Raw genomic sequence first — 15,676 nt, forward strand, 5'->3', positions numbered from 1 at the left:
CCCGCCCCCCAGAGGTTCTGAAGCCACGAAGAGAGGGCTAGGGTTCGGAGAGTGTGTCCCAGGGTACCGGCCCCAGGCCTCCTAGCTCTCCCAAATTTCTGACTGCAAAATCTACATGGGTCACCATTGTGTGTGTAGCGGGATGGGGTGGAGGTGGGGGCGGTGGAGAGATCTCTGCAAGAATTAATATCTATTTTATTCTCTTGCTCCTTCAAAGTTTCTCTTTGACAGCCGAGCGACTTCTTGTAAGTCAGAAGAAAGGCAAATCTTCCCTCTTCGGGACCTTGTGATTGCACAAATCCAACATACTGCCACCATAGAGATGCGGCTGGAAAACTCTGGAAGCTGGAAGCGTCGTCATTAGGCAGGAACTCCAGGGTGTCCAGAGACAAATTCCTAAATAAGCCAAGAAACATCAAAGTGGGAGACGGAGGAGAGAGGGGCTGAAAGTCGGATACCACTGGGACAGAGGGCCGGGAGAGTGAGACCCTCACGGAAGCCGAACGAACCGCGGGGCAGGCTCCTCTGTCTGAAAACCTCTCTCCAGGGGCTCAGGGTACCAGCTGTAGGGCCCGGGGCACCCACAGGGCAGCCACCCTCTGCCCCAGACTCATCATTGCTGAGTCTTTTCTCTTCTGGTTTTTTGTTTTGTTTTTTAATCCTTCAAATACAAGACAAAAATACACCTCATTTATCATCATAGATATATATATATTTCACTCTCACCACATAAATACAAAACATTCAAATATCCAAAACATTCAGAACAGTTAGTAGTCAGGATTCAGTAACACCTACCAGCGTGTGAATCGTTCATTATTTTCTTCACTATTTGCCTAAAAAAAAAAAAAAAAAAAAAGACAGAAAAAAAGAAAGAAAAAAAGGAAAACGGGGGAAAGCTTCCGACGTAAATAATTTACAATAAAATTACTATTTTTTAAATGCTCTGCGGCTCACTTCGGATGGAGGAATACATTCTTAGATGCTGCAGCACCCGCGGTCTGGGTCTGTGGTTTTGGTCAAAATACGCGTGGCCGTGGCTGTGGGGATGGGCGTTGTCGCGGGGGAAGGGGTGAGGCCGCGACCGAGTGGAGGTCGGGTTTCTCACTTGGAACCGTGGAAATTCTGTTTTTGTTGTTGTTTTATAGCGAAGGAGGTGGGAAAGGATGCTTTTCCTAACCACGCCGATCCGGATGCGGAGACTACCGACAGAGGAGGCCGGGTCGCCCTGTTGTTCGCGGCTGCCATTGGGAATTTCCAGCGTGCTGGAGGATTGTGTGAATCCGGGGGGTGGGGGAGAGGGATGGGCACTGATTTGTTTCCAAACCTAGCAATGCTGCCCGGAGCCACGGATCCGGGAGACGGTGGGGAGGAGCGGCCGGGATCTACATTACTGTCTCCCAGAGGAGCGTGATGCCGTCGGTTATCTCCCACAGCAGCCTCGGAGAAGATCCTTAATTTTCCATCATTCGCGGCATAGGCATTTCTTTTGCTTTTTTCCCCTTTTTAATTCCTGTTTAAAATCGTAACACCCGGATCTTTAATTTTGCAATGCCCTGGATGCATTTTCTATCCCGAATTTTCTTACGGCTTCCTAACTCCATCGCTATGAGTTTTAAAAAAAATTGCTTCCACTCCACTCGGTTCTGTATGGTAATTACTCTCCTTTTATTGCTGATTAGATCAAACGTATTACCACCGTCGCCTATCACGATGTTTGGTTTATTGTCTGCTGGGATCGGGGTTGGTGGTGATGGGAGTTTTTCTTAAGGGGAGAAGATTCGGCACGATTTGTCCAGCCAGGAAGCTGCGTGTGCGCCGGCTCTCCCATGTCCGCAAAGTGGGGCCCAGCAGCTTCCAAAAGCCCTGGTTTCTCTGGCGAGAGGAAGGAGCCTCCTCCTTTTTGGTCTAACGAAACCTGTCAGCCTTTTCAGCTGGGGTCTGCTTGCAGCTTCCCTTTTTCAAATATTCATAAGCATAATGAACGGCAGCAGCGGCTCGATCTAAAGCAGATGTCCTGTGCTTTGGATTTAGAACCAGTCTTTCCCTCCAGGGCCAGGCACTGGTTGGGGCATCAGGTTGGTTTTCCCCCCAATTCTTTGGATTCTCCTGGATTCAAAAGGAAGTTGGCGCCGGAGGGTGGGTGTGGGAGGACACAGGAGGGGGGTGGGGTAGCCCAAATAGTAGCAGAAACTGGTGGGGAAAGAGAGCTGTCAGAGGCCTCTTGGGAGCCGGGTGCCCAGGTCAGGAGCCCAGGCGCCTAATGCGCGTGAGTCCATAAATATCACCACAATAGATACTATAAATATAAATACAGGGAAACACTTCAAATCAGTCCAGCGCTTTTTTCTCGGCCCCTTCTTTATTGCTGGTCCGGGAGTAAGGCTCGAAGGCCGAGGAGCTCAGGTATCGGGCGGAGAGTTCTTGTAAATTCCCGGCTAGCGAACCGGCCATTGTCAACGGGGCGGAGGAAAGGCGGCTGGCGACGGAGCCGAGCAGCGAGGGCACGGGCAGGCTGAAGAGGCCATGGCCGGCGGCCGGTGCGCCCGCGTGCAGTCCCCCGGGCCCGGTGGGCCCCGGGCCGGGAGCGCCGCCCACGGCTGGCGGGTGCGGGGATGCGGCGCCGGCGGGACCCGGGGCGGCGGCGGCGGCAGCGGCGGCCGAGCCCGCGGCGGCGCCCGCGCCCAGGGCCGGCAGACTGGGCCCGCGGAGCGCGGAGCCGAGCGCTCCCGTGGCGCAGGGCGGCAGCAGCGCCGGCAGGCCTGGAGGCGACAGCAGGCGGCCCTGCTCCAGCAGCCGCAGCACGCTGCACGTGGCCGCGGTCTCAGACACCACCGAGCGCAGCTCCGAGTCCTTGCCCTGGTCCTTCTTCTGCTTCGTGCGCCGGTTCTGGAACCAGACCTTCACCTGCGCGCCGGCCGCGGGGAGCGTGGGAGAGAGGGAGACGAGCGTCAAGGCGAGCGGGCTCCCGGGGCGCAAGGGCTCCGGGGGGCTTCCCCCAACTCCAGCCAAAGCCCCATCCCAACCCCAAGCTGGCGCCGGAGAAGTCGGGCCCGGGAGCAGCGGGGCAAGGGCGGCGGGAGTGGGGGTGCTGGGGGGACAAGGGCCGCTAAGAGGGGGACGCAGCTCCCGTAGGCTGCGCTTCCGGGCGGGTCATAGAAGCAGGCCTAGGCCGACCCCGGTTACAAACAACAAAGAAAAATGTCCATGACCCTAAATGGGAAGATCAGAAGTTACTCCACTGGGCTACCGCAGTACTCGCAGGAGGACTGTGGATCAGCGCTTCTAAACGCGCGTTTTTCCATGAGAAGGTGTAAGGGCTAAAGGGAAGTAGGAAGTGAGCGTGAATGGGAAGGAGTTATTGCCCTGTCTTTCAGGACCCAAGCCCCTGGCCATAAGCGGCTCGAATTTAGCCCCAGCAGCACTAATTCTGCTGAAGGCTACAAGAGGCTATTTCTTGCTTGTTAGGGTCAGATGGACTATCAACTAACAGCAAGCAGGGAAGATGTCTACACATAGAATCTGTGCAGGATGCATTTTATAAGCCAACCTTTCTCCACCTCCTCACCAGCCGCTGGACTGGAGGGTCTGAATGATGTCCTTAATTTATAACATAACTCTGCTGCTCTCCATCATGGACTTTGGAGTCATGGGAGGAAGTCAGGAGGCTGGGTAGACTAAGTACTCTCCATCAATCTCCACTCTTACTTCCTTCTTACTCTGTCCCTCTTCAGGCCTAACTGGTGGCCCAGATGGCATTTGGCAGCTTTAGGGAAAGGTTATTCTGTCCAGATTTTGTAAACTAAGAGGATGGTAGCAAGAGTAGGGGTGAAGCTACATTCCAACTCAAACTCAAAATGGATATCCAGTATGCTCTGTCCTTGGGTCTCAGCTCTCCCCAGATTCCATATCTAAAATGCTCCCCATCTGTTTCAGAGCTGGACATGGTAAAAGGGACTGGTCCTCAGAAAGAAATATGCCTTACCTAGGCCAAGCTGAAACCATGTCCTGGGCAGGTCCTAAATAACCTCCACAAGGCAAAGCTCTTGGGCCCAAAGACCTCTTGGGCCCAGAGTCCGCATGACCAGTCCCAGTAAAATATGGATTTCGAGTGAAGGAGAAGACCTAAAGCACAATTGTCAGTGCTGGCTCCCAAGGGTCCAGATCTGTTTGCTATCTCATACCTCACACATCACTGGCACTGAAGGTGCCCAGAGTGGATGCTTGGGGCTGGGAATGGGGCTGAGTCCAGTTCAAGGCCAGCAAAGGCATTAAGGATCAGGGCAGCCTGGTAGGCAAAAGCAGATCTCCGGAATGTACACCTTTTTAATCCCTGGTTGTCACCCACAGCTCTGAAACAGGGGTCTTTGGTCCTAACCCCATTCTTGCTGAATGAGCCTGGGTGCCAGGGAAGGTTTCCATCTACAGAGAGGGTGGTGCCAGGAAATCTGGCCAAAATGGGGTGGCCAAAACAGGGGCAAACATAGGTTCCTCCTCAAGGAGAGGCAAGCAGGGAATTCTCAAGACTAGGGTTTAAAAAGAAACCAAAAGGACAGGATTTGGGGGCCTCCTGAGCTAAGCCAAGGTGGAGAGAAGATGGGCCCTGGAAGATGTAGGGTGTAGGGGGAAAGGGATGGCTTAGAGAAGGCAGAAAGCATTCACCCCTTCTTTTCCATCCTCCCCAATTCCTCTGCCTCCTGTGGGAGGCTCGGTCCAGAGTCAAGCTAGGAGGTCAGGAAGAGCTGCTGGAGCTGGATGGGGCTGAAGGGGAGGGAGGCTGATGCAAAGAGCTCTGTGCGGCCTGGTGTTTGAGTACCTGCGTCTCGGAGAGGTTGAGCTGCCGGGCGAGCTCGGTTCTCTCTCGGCCCACCACGTACTGGCAGCGCTGGAACTCCATCTCCAGGCGGTAGAGCTGCTCGGCAGTGAAGGACGTGCGTGTCCTCTTGGGCCGATCCAGGTCCAGGCCTTTGGGGAGGATGATCTCTCGGATGGACCCCTTGGCATCTGGGGAAGGGGAGATGTCAAGCATCAGAACCCACCCTCCTGCTTTCCTCCACCTCCCCAAGCCGGAGCTGGCTTCTGAGCCACAGTCCGGAGGCAGATGGTGGGGGTGGTGGAGGTAGTGGGGGTGCAGCCACAGCCGGGAAGCAAGGACCCTATGTGTGTTTGGGGGGTGAGGGGACTAACTCCACATAGCTGATGGGAGGGGGAATCGGTGTTGGCCTTTGAGAGAGCCCTTCGGACAGGGGAGAGAAAAAAGAAATCAAGTGGGCTGACGTTCGTTTTAGCCTGGGAGCCTCGGCTGCATGGACAGGATCCCCTGTAGTTTGAGGGTCCCAGCACTGACCAGCCCAGGTCCTGCCAGCCCCAGCTCTAGAGCTGGCTGACCAGACCGTACTCCAGCGGTCCCCACCCCCATCCCGGGGTCTCCTTCCCTCCCGAAGCCGGGCGGCGGAAGGAGGAGGGACCGAGTGGGGAGCCTGCAGGGCCTGGCGATCGGTTGGCGGGGGCGGCGCCCGGCTGCCGCCGGAGCCGATCCTCCCCACCGCCACCGCCGGAGCGGAGAGCACCCCGCGCAGGAGAGCGGGGTCGAGCCCAGCACTAAAACGGCATCCGCGGCCCGGCAAACCCGCCTGGCCGCTTCTCCCAGCGTCGGCGGCGGCCAGCCTCGAGCACGGCGCCGGGCCCCCTTGGCCCAAAGCGCCAACTGGCCGAGCGGTTGCCGGCGGTCCGCAGTTCTCCAGCGCCCGCGTCCCCTTGGGTGCGCTCGACTCGCAGGGCGCGGGAGCCCCCAAGCAGGCTCCCCGGAGTCCCTCGGATCCGCCGGACGCAAACACGTCCTCCAGAGTTTCCTGCCGCCTTCCCGGGTCGGAGGCCGCAGCCTGGAGCCTGGGCCCGCCCGCCCAGTCCCTCGGCTCTCCCCAGCAGCCCAGCCGGAGGGGCCCCTCGAGGCTTGGAGGAATCGAGGCTCCTGGAGAGCGTGCGTCCCAGGTGGGAGTCCCTACTGGCGGGCGGGACCCCGGCCCGGGGAGGGCCAGCAACTTTCACCGAAGTCCCGGGCGGCAGACCCACCTCGCCGGCCGGGGTAGGTGGCGGCGCGCCTCTCCGGTCCCGGAGTCTCCCCTAAAGAACGCCCCCCGCAGCAGCCCTGCTCCGTTCCTACCTCGGACCAGGATCCGGCGGCAGTAATCCGGGTCGGCTGTTGAATTGGCTTTACTTTTGTTACAATCTTCCTGGGCGCCCGACGCAGAGAAGGCGCCTTGCGGCTCCTTGAGGAAGGCGGCGGGGAGGTTCCCCTCCGCGCCCTTGCTCTCCCGGCTCTCCTTGTGCGCGTTCTTGGAGACCCGGGCGGCCTCTGTGTCCGAGTGGCACCGAACGTCCATTTTGTCTGGTTTCCCGAACATAGGAGAGGCACGAGCAACAACAACAAAAAAAGGCGAGGGAAGAAAAAAAAACCAAGGGGGACAAAACTCCTACGATACAGCCCTTACGCTCGGCCCGGAGAGAGGCAAGCGGCACGAATGAATGTCCCCGCGGGGCGGCCGCGGGCGGGTCAGCGGCGACCGCCGAGTGGCGCGCTTGCCGAGAGGCGGCGAGTCTGGTCCAGGATCCCGGCGGAGCAGCGGCGAGGCCGCCTCGTCAGCGCCCGCGTCTTCTGAGCACGTCCAGTGTCCCCAGCTTGGCGATCAGGTAGCGAGCAGCGCAACTCCGAATTGCTGTGGCTCCCGCCTATTACTGAGACGTGGAGTTGCCGTTGTCCGACACCCGGGGGGGACGCGCACTCGCTGTTGCAATTGATTACGGGTAATTTCGCAGCCCCCACGTTTCGGTTACCTCATGAATACACTAAATTGTTTGGATAATATATCAGATCGTAATGGATGGTTTCTGTCCTTGTCCCCAATCAAGTAGGGGTTTAGCCAGTGAATAAACGGAAATGATTGGTCTTGCTTTCAGGAAACACACAATCAAAGACCCATACTTCCAGAAAAACTTTTGACAAGATTCATCCTGAATTGTTAGTACCATTAGCAGGCATTATTAACTTTCCCTTTGCCTTTGACCCTCCTGCTCACACACCGGCTAGAGGGGCTTTCTCCACACTCGACAGATAGAGCTGAATGGTGGGGGGGCGGGGGGAGGAGAAACAAAACCCCTTACACACCCTCAGCAGAAGAAAGCAGTCGCCTCTAGGAGGGGGGAAAAAAGACGGGGGAAGAAGGAAAAGTTTTCCCCAAAAGTATCTCCCCCACACTCTAAAAAGCCAAGCTTTCCTCCCAAACAACTCCTTAACACACCTCGACGCTGACAGCCATCTTAAGCTGCCACCTCTCTTCGTTTAGTTCCAGTTGGATTTTTCATGCCCGCACCTCCAGCAGCCCTGAGGCAGCGCATTCAAAGGGCAGCTTTGTGCTCAGAGAGTCCAGCAGGAGAGAGGGGGGGAGAGGGAGAGACAGCCGCGAAAATCTCAACTGTGAGATCTGCTTCAAAAAAAAAGTTTTCCCCTAGCTATTTCATTGTCTCTGCTACAATATCTTTGAGAAAAGCAACAGCCAGTAATCCAATAAGAGCATTGATTAGGCCACAATGATTCAATTCAAGCGCATGGCCTTGTGCAAGGAGCATGCTCCAGCCCTTCTCGTCACCTTGCCGGGGCAGAAGCCCTCTCCACGCCGCTCTCCCCATTCATTCCTTTATGGGAAATACGGAGCAAAAGGAGTGAAAGATGGCAATTATCTAATTGGACTATTAACAAACAGTCCTCTGAGTGCGGCGGTCTGGCGTGGCTCCTGGGCGGGGGAAGGGCCGTGTTCCTGCCCTCATTCACAAAGAGTGCAGGGGCCGGGGAGGAAAGGGGGTTTTTTAAAGGGAGTGGGGCGGGGGTGGGGGGTGGGGAGGAGAGGTGGGAGGTTTGGCTGAGAATTTTTCCACACAATTCCAAGAATGGGGGCGGAGGGAGGCAGGCGGGCGGGCGGGGAAGGGAAGCGGAGGGGGCTGGGGCGGGGGTCAAGGCGAGCCGGTGGGAGAGGGGGAAGGCAGGGGTACGAGTGTGTGCGGTGGGCTCGGCGGGGCTCGGGCTGACGGCGAGGCGGACACTGCCCGCTCCACCCTCCCGCCGCCGGGGTCGCCGCCCAGCCGGACTCTGGCTAACGTCGGGGGCGGGGATGGCGAGGGGCGCGGAGCCCGAACCTTCGCTCTCACCCCCCGCCCCGGCCCCTGGTCCCCCTGCCTCTGTGGCCCCCAGGAAGAATCCACGCTCTGTCCGATTCCGACCTAAAGGAATCGGACAGCCTCCTCTGTCACCGGAGGCCGGCCTTGGGCTTTTACTTTATTTCATTGGTTGGGGGTTGGGTGTACGTGTGTGTGTGTGTGTGTACGCGCGCGCGCGCGTGTGTGTGTGTGTGTGTGTGTGTGTGTACGCGCGATTGTCCCGAGCTCCTCTCCGCGGGGCAGCTGGTTTCCCGGGTCCCCAGCCGATAGGTGGCCCGTCGGTCCCCTTCTGCACCGGCGCGACCCTGCAAACTCGACGCCAGCCCGGCCTCAAGTGGACAGTGTCTTTGAGTCCGCGTCTCGCGGGTGGGCTGATAGGGGCGGGTGGGCTGGTAGGGGCGGGTGGGCTGGTAGGGGCGGGTGGGCGTGAGAGGGGGGAAGAAGGGTCCTAGCGGCGGCCCCGTCCTGAATATGTTAAGCAGGCTTGAGGCAAAAATCCAGCCAACCCTCCGGGGACCTGAGGCAGCTCTCAGTAAACCCCTGGGTTGACGCTCCGAGGCCCCCAAAGGGCTTCGCTCCCTCGCGGGCCGAGCCGACGCGGGGCGCCGCGGCCGGGACTTGGCGGTTCCGGGATCTGCGTCCTCCTGATGAGGATTCGGGCGGTGGATGGGGCCCATGTTTCCCCGCAGAGCTCAACCAGTCAGTTCTTGGGGCCTCTGCGGGCTGGGAAATAGTGTGGTCCCAAATCCCTGCGCCCCCCCCCCCGCCCTTCCCCGCCCCCCCCCCCCCCCTTCCCCGCCCTTCCCCGCCCCCGCCCTTCCCCGCCACCTGGCGGGGTTGGGAGGGCCTCGAACCCTCCGGCTCCTGGCTGTGGCCATGGTCCCCCACCCCGACCACTCCTGGTCCCTTGCTCCGGAGGATTCGGGGCCTTCTTCCCTCCGGAGACCTGCGGGCAGCGGAGAGTCAAGATCGCAGGGACCCTCCCCGGCCACAGCCACCTCCAAAGCCCGCAAAAACTTGTCAAAGGCCCAGAGGGAAATATTTAAAAATAAAAATGCCCCACCCACCACATCTTAACTTGCCCGGTGGGTGGCTCAAATGGTAAAGAATCTACCTGCAATGCGGGAGACCCGGGTTTGATCCCTGGGTTGGGAAAACCCACCGGAGAAGGGAATGACTACCCACTCCAGTGGTCTTGCCTGGAGAATTCCATGGACCGAGGAGCCCGGCGGGCTAGAGTCCGTGGGATCCAAAGAGTCTGACGCGACTGAGCAACTAACACACATACCACCCCTCTTATTTTAGGCCTTGGAGGTTGAACTGGCAAAGGAACAGAACTACTGCCCTGCCCGTAGTAAGGGCACCACGGTGGGTGTCCCGGGGTGGTGGTCCCGGAGATCCATGGCCGCATTTCCCAGGCACCAAAGAATACACCCAACTGTAGCCAAGTCCCAGTGTGAAGTTGGGCCTCAGACAGTCTTCCCCTCCTTCTTCTTCTAGGGGCTAAAAGTGGCAGCTATTTATTGAGCAGTCACTTACTGACCAGGTGTATAAATTCATTTAACTTTTTTAACCTTCCCATCAGGGAGATAATAATATGCCTGCTTTGAGTTTTCAGAATCTGCCAGTGGTGGTGAGGTACAGTGCAAGGACCTTCATGTTAATGCCTGGAATCCTGAGTATTAGGCATCAATTTTCATGAATTTTATACTGATTGCATGAAATACAAATGCAAACATGAAATTCTTGTTTCTGATAATGTTGTTTGTTTCTAACCATGAACATTTCATAGTAGTCCATCACCCTCCTACATCAAGCTTCCCTGGATTGAGTGAAATGTAGTTTTATTGGCTCAAAACCTACTGAGTGAACATATGAGAGCAGGGTCCTAGAATGTACATTTATAGTTGCCTCCCCAGGGAAACTTTCCACAAGTTAAAGTTGGAGAACTACACCTTTTAAAGTTAGCTTAAGTTGGGAGACTCTGCTAAGCTTCTTGGGGACAGGGTTTTCCCCCTCCCCCTTATTGGAAATGCAATACTTATTGGGAAAGGGAAGAAAATGGGATATTATGGGGAAAGAACCAATTTAACGTAAGCAGCCAGTTACCAAGAGTCCAGGGTTGCTACTAAATCATATAGAGCTTCTCTCCACTGCTTCAAGGACAAACCCTTAACTACTGGCCCTAGCCATGGCTCTGAGCTGGCAGCTCAGATGGTGCTGTGAATGATGCCCTGCTATGTTCCAAGTCCTTGAAAAAAAAAAAAAAACACAAATTCAATAAAGAAACAGTCAACCCATAACCTGTTTTTGCTTTTTGTTATGTATAGCACTTTTTTGTGACTGGATTAAAATTCTATGGGCATCCATCCAGAAAAACCATGACAAGTTTCTGAGAGAACACAGGGAGACGGAAGCCCTGGGATGGAAATTTCAGAAAAGCAGCTGCTGCTCCCAGAAAAACTAAAGCTGTGTGTCCATTGGCAACGGAAGGAGAGAATCCAGTCAATTATTTGGTTAATCTGAGACAAGCCTGTCTACACAACACAGGAGGATGCAGGGCTGCCCCAGGTAAAAAGTGTTTTATTCTCTTGACTAAATGTTCCTCCCTCTTCAGTACCCTTCCTGCCCCCACATCACTGTCTGCAGGTGCAGACAGACCCAGAATAGAACTGTAGAGCTGGAAGAATTTTTAGAGATCATCTATTCCATAACCTTCATCTAACTTGACAGATGAGAAAAAATGAGCCTGGGAAGACAAAGTGACTTGTTAAGGATTAGGCAACTAGTTAGTGGGGGCATCTGTGCTACAATCCTTGTCTCCTGACTTAAAACTGCACTCCCACCACCATCCAGACTGCCCAGAACCTAAACAAGATGAATGTGCTCTCTGGAATTGATGAAACAATGGCATTTAAATTAATTCCATCATAATCTGGGCCTTGGAGGTGCTTTTCATATTTCCTGCCTCCACCTTGTCACTGCAACAGAAAGCAGGATCAGAGGTACTACACATTGCTTCCTTTTCCCATCTTCATTTTTTTATTTCAGAAAGAAGTAGGAGGGAAAAGCAAGCTGGCAGAAAAATCTGAGATCTTCTTAGGTTATGAGTGACTTAGGGATAGCATAACAATGTCTGAGACATAATTTTAAAAAGAACTGCACCAGAGGAGATGATGCCACCAGAAATTAAGTTTCTGTAACAGGAAATCAGAGTACCTGATAATAATGACTAATTAAAAACAAGAACACCTATCAAAGTTTCAGTATCATCTAATTGTCATTATCCTCATCTCACAGAAAGTAGTCAGGGCACTGGGCTTCCGTGGTTGCTCAGTGGTAAATAATCCACCTGAAAAGCAGGAGCCATAGAAGATGTGGGTTTGATCCCTGAGTCAGGAAGATCCCCTGGAGGAGGGCATGGCAACCCACTCCAGTATTCTTGTCTGGAGAATCCTATGGACAGAGAGCCTAGTGGGTACAGTCCATGGGGTCTCAAAGAGTCGGACACAACCGAAATGACTTGGCTTGCATGCAGGCAGTCAGGGCACTGGAGAAGCAATTGAATTGACAGCTGGTGCTGAATATCCAAGGTGAAAAATACAGCCTTATATCCAGATATTTCTTCCCCTTTTTAGCTAAAGATTAGAGTATTAGCCCAAAGGCAGAGAGTTAGGTTCTGAATTATTCTGACCACATTTCCAACAAATATTCCCAGGAGGCTCCATTTCTCAATTTTGTATTTTGTAACAAGAAACCAACTTCTTTCAACTACTTTATGTATTTTGTAGGTAGAAGCAACATACAATTTTTGAGTTGGAGGGGGTTTTAAATTGGTGTAACAGGGTTCTGGGGTCAGCCAAGCTGTCAGATTCATATGTTCTTAGCTCCACTGCTTACTAGGTATGTAGCTTTAGGCTGGTTACTTTGCTACTCTGTGACTCAGCAGTCTGTCTGCACAGTAAGGTTAGCCCTAGTATCTATCCACCTGCAATGCAAGAGACCTGAATTTGATCCTTGCATTGGGAAGATCCCCTGGAAATGTCTACCCACTCCAGTATTCTTGCTTACAGAATTCCTAGTGGGCTAGGCTCTTCTGTCCATGTGGTTGCCAAGAGTCATACATGACTGAGTGACTAATATTTTCACATTTTCATAGTATCATGGTAGGCAGGGATGAGCCGTCCATGCTGAGCCCTGTCCAAATAACATAATCTTGAAAAGAAATACAATTGCTGTTGTTTTAAACTGTGCTTTGGGTGGGTTTGTTATGCAGTAATTGGCAACAGAAACACCCATATTTTGGATGAGAAACTGAAGTTCAGAGAAGTTAAGCAACTTGGTGTCACAAGTAGGCAGCGGTATAGCCTGGATTCAAACCCAGGGCCATCCTATACCCAAATTCATGATCTTGACCAATGAACTATGTTGTACTTCCTAGGGAACAACCAACTTCTAAAGAATAATTTATTAGTTTATTTTTGTAATTTCTCTATTTCTGACCTTAAACACTGGACTAACAAAAGACATACCATGTCACTCTAAAGACCAAAGAGGATAAAAGTGTTAGAGCTAGAAATGGACAAATTATTGTGGTCTTTGCCAAGTTCTTTATCACTTCTTATGAATTGTGTGGGGCTACTTCACTGGCATGTACCTCAGGGTGCAGAGTCCTAAATTACTTAAAAAAATATATAGATGCAAATGAGCATATTCTGTTCTCACCTTTAGGAAATCAGAGACCCATTTGCACTTAGGGTGGTAAGTGGAAAATGACAACAGTTTCTTGCTGGCTGTGACATTCTCCAAGTGAAGCATTCTGGGAGAAGGAAAAGAAAGGTTGATTTTATTACATTTTCTGGGTCAGGGAGAACTTTGAGGTTTTCCAGGAAGCCTGGCTTATAAATCTGTATCTTTCTAACAGGAGTACATTTGTGTTTCAAAGCATCTTTAAACCCATCATTTTCTAAAATGTCTGGCTGCCTGAATAGCTGCTGGAGCAATTTATTCAACAAGCAGGTACTGACACCTACTCTGTGCAAATCTCTAAGAACTTCCTGTATCAGAACTGTAAAGTGTTTTTATTTCAGTGTGCAGGAATGCTTGCCCAGGAGTCACTTATATTATACACCTCACCCCATCTAGAAGAGAGCCACAACTGAACAAGAAAGAAGGCAAAGCCATGGAGTCGTTAAAAGGTGTGTATCAAAGAATGTAAATTACAACCTGGGTTCTTGGCTTATAGGAGACCTTCTCAGTCCCTCATTCAAAGCCAATTTACTTTCATTTTAGACCCAATTCTACCAAACCCAACTCTCCTATTTCCTAGTCTATAGAAGATTAGAGGCAGCAAATGGGAAGGGAAAATACTGCTTGGAGAGAGAGAGAAAACAGACCAAGTAACTTGAAAAATATCACAGACTGGGGTGACTTTGCTTGGACACAAGTAACTACAACCTCAAGTGCTCTTGAGGGCATGAAAACAGTAGAATGCAACGTGCCAATGAATATCCAGGGAAATGACCCTCAAGAGATTAAATCGTGTTTTTGTTTAAGAGGGCAGAGAAGCACATGAAACCTCTGAGAAACATTTTATTATAAAATAAACTCAGAAAATTACATACATGTCACACTGTATTCATTTATAATAAGGGAGAAATCACTGTAAGTTTGAAAGGAAAAATTATATCGGTATGAAAGCAGTGCAAGCACCGAGGACTTCCCTTCATTCTCAACTTAAAGCTGACAGAGGTGAGAGCATTAACATAGGAAGACAGAAGTGAACATAGTTTTATTCCAAGATGTTTTGTGTTAGATCTCTACAACAGAGCCAAAGGAATCAAGAGAAGCGGCAAGATGAATTGACTCGCCCAAGGTCACCCAGCAAAAAACATTAACCCAGACAAGAAAAGAGGACCCAAAGGGCGGGAGTGCCTGGTACAAGGTGGGCACTCAGTATTTGCATAGAGGAAAAGAAAATGAGAGGACTGTTGGCTGTTTTTGAGAGACCTTTGTTCTGAGTTTGCCAAGACTCTCAGCTGTGGCAGAAGGAGAGAACTCAGGGGGCCTCAGGAGGCTGTAACTGGCCTGGGACCCCAAGGTGACCCCAGAAGGAGACAGAAACACTCTCCAGGAATGACTTATATAACGGTCAGAACTAACACACACCCAAAGAGCTGGAAAGGATGACATTTATAACCAGGAGATGTTATCATAAAGTGAGTTGAGTAATTTCTAATACTACTTATACTTAGTCCTTCTCCAGCACTTTCCTTCTTCAAGAGTGCTTTACAAATGTTCACTAATTAAACCAGCATGACTTCTGGAAGGGAAAGTTGAACCTCTGTAATCTGCTTGAGTTCTCTGAAAAAGCTAATAAGACTAAGATGTAATGTTCATGAAGAGGAGTACACAGAACTGTAAACAGCTTTTGTAAGGGATTAAATATGGAGGTGTGATGGTGGCATCTGATAGTCTCAGAGGCTGTTTATGGCAACATTATGTCACTACCACGACACCACCAACAGAAGACCAAATCCAAACATGGAAGACGCTCTCTTTCTTCAAGCAGCCTGATTATCTGTGGCTGGCTGTGGTCCCCTCTCCTTACAGTTCTTTCTGTGAAGGGTTTGTCTGAGCCCTGGGTACAAGGAAGGAGGAGGAAGCCTGACTCCTGGGTAAATCAAGCTCCATCCACCATCTCTGCAGAAAGGGCCTTGTAAAGAGGTGTGGGGAGCAGACAGTCTCGAGAAGCCCAACACCAGCCAGGGGCCAAATATCTGGTGCAGAGTAAGACACTCAGCCCTATCCCCCACCCCGTTCAAATATTTGATTCCTGCTGCCCAGTACACAAATGCTTTAAAATAGTCACAGTTTTGAGATTCTACAGCCTCTTCCCCCACTGCATTCTTAATCTGGACAAGTTCTTTTGCCTGTTTTTACATGTTGCCATGGTTTTCATAAAAGGAGGATGTTGTTACTCTTGGTGAAGAAATTCGGCAGCGATCAAATGAAAACGCACATTGGAGCATTCTGATTTGCCAAATTAGAGGCCCTGGGATTCTGCATCCCACTCGCTCTGATTTTGACTTCAGCCATAAAGAACGAACCACAGTGCTGGCCACTCATTCAACCTGCCTTTCATTCTACAGTGGCTTGAAATCCCAGTGGCGCAGAATACTAGTTTTCAGGAGACTGTTGTTTGGGGTTGTGTGTGTGCTAAGTCATTTCAATCATGTCCAACTCTTAGCGACCCCATGGATTGTAGCCCACCAGGCTCCTCTGTCCATGGGATTCTCCAGGCAAGAAACTGGAGTCGGTTGCCATGTCCTCCTCCAGGGGATCTTCCCAACACAGGGATCAAACCCGCAGCTCCTGCTGCCTCCTGCTTTACAGGTGGATTCTTTAAATCTACCAGGGAAGCCCAAGTGTGGGGCTGAAGCAGTGACAATTATTTTATAGTAGG

General features: G+C 52.2%; 1 protein-coding gene across 1 annotated transcript; it reads right to left on the reverse strand.

Moving 5' to 3' along the window:
• Window positions 1–883: 883 nt before the first annotated feature.
• Window positions 884–6,823, reverse strand: VAX1 (ventral anterior homeobox 1). The gene is made up of 3 exons (XM_020891070.2): window positions 6,164–6,823; window positions 4,817–5,004; window positions 884–2,907 (listed from the first exon to the last, which is right to left on the reverse strand). The coding sequence occupies exons 1-3, from the start codon at window positions 6,402–6,404 to the stop codon at window positions 2,332–2,334; spliced, it is 1,005 nt and encodes a 334-aa protein (XP_020746729.2). The 5' UTR covers window positions 6,405–6,823; the 3' UTR covers window positions 884–2,331.
• Window positions 6,824–15,676: the final 8,853 nt, after the last annotated feature.

Source organism: Odocoileus virginianus, chromosome 7 (genome assembly GCF_023699985.2).
Source record: "Odocoileus virginianus isolate 20LAN1187 ecotype Illinois chromosome 7, Ovbor_1.2, whole genome shotgun sequence".
Classification (NCBI taxonomy): domain Eukaryota; kingdom Metazoa; phylum Chordata; class Mammalia; order Artiodactyla; family Cervidae; genus Odocoileus; species Odocoileus virginianus.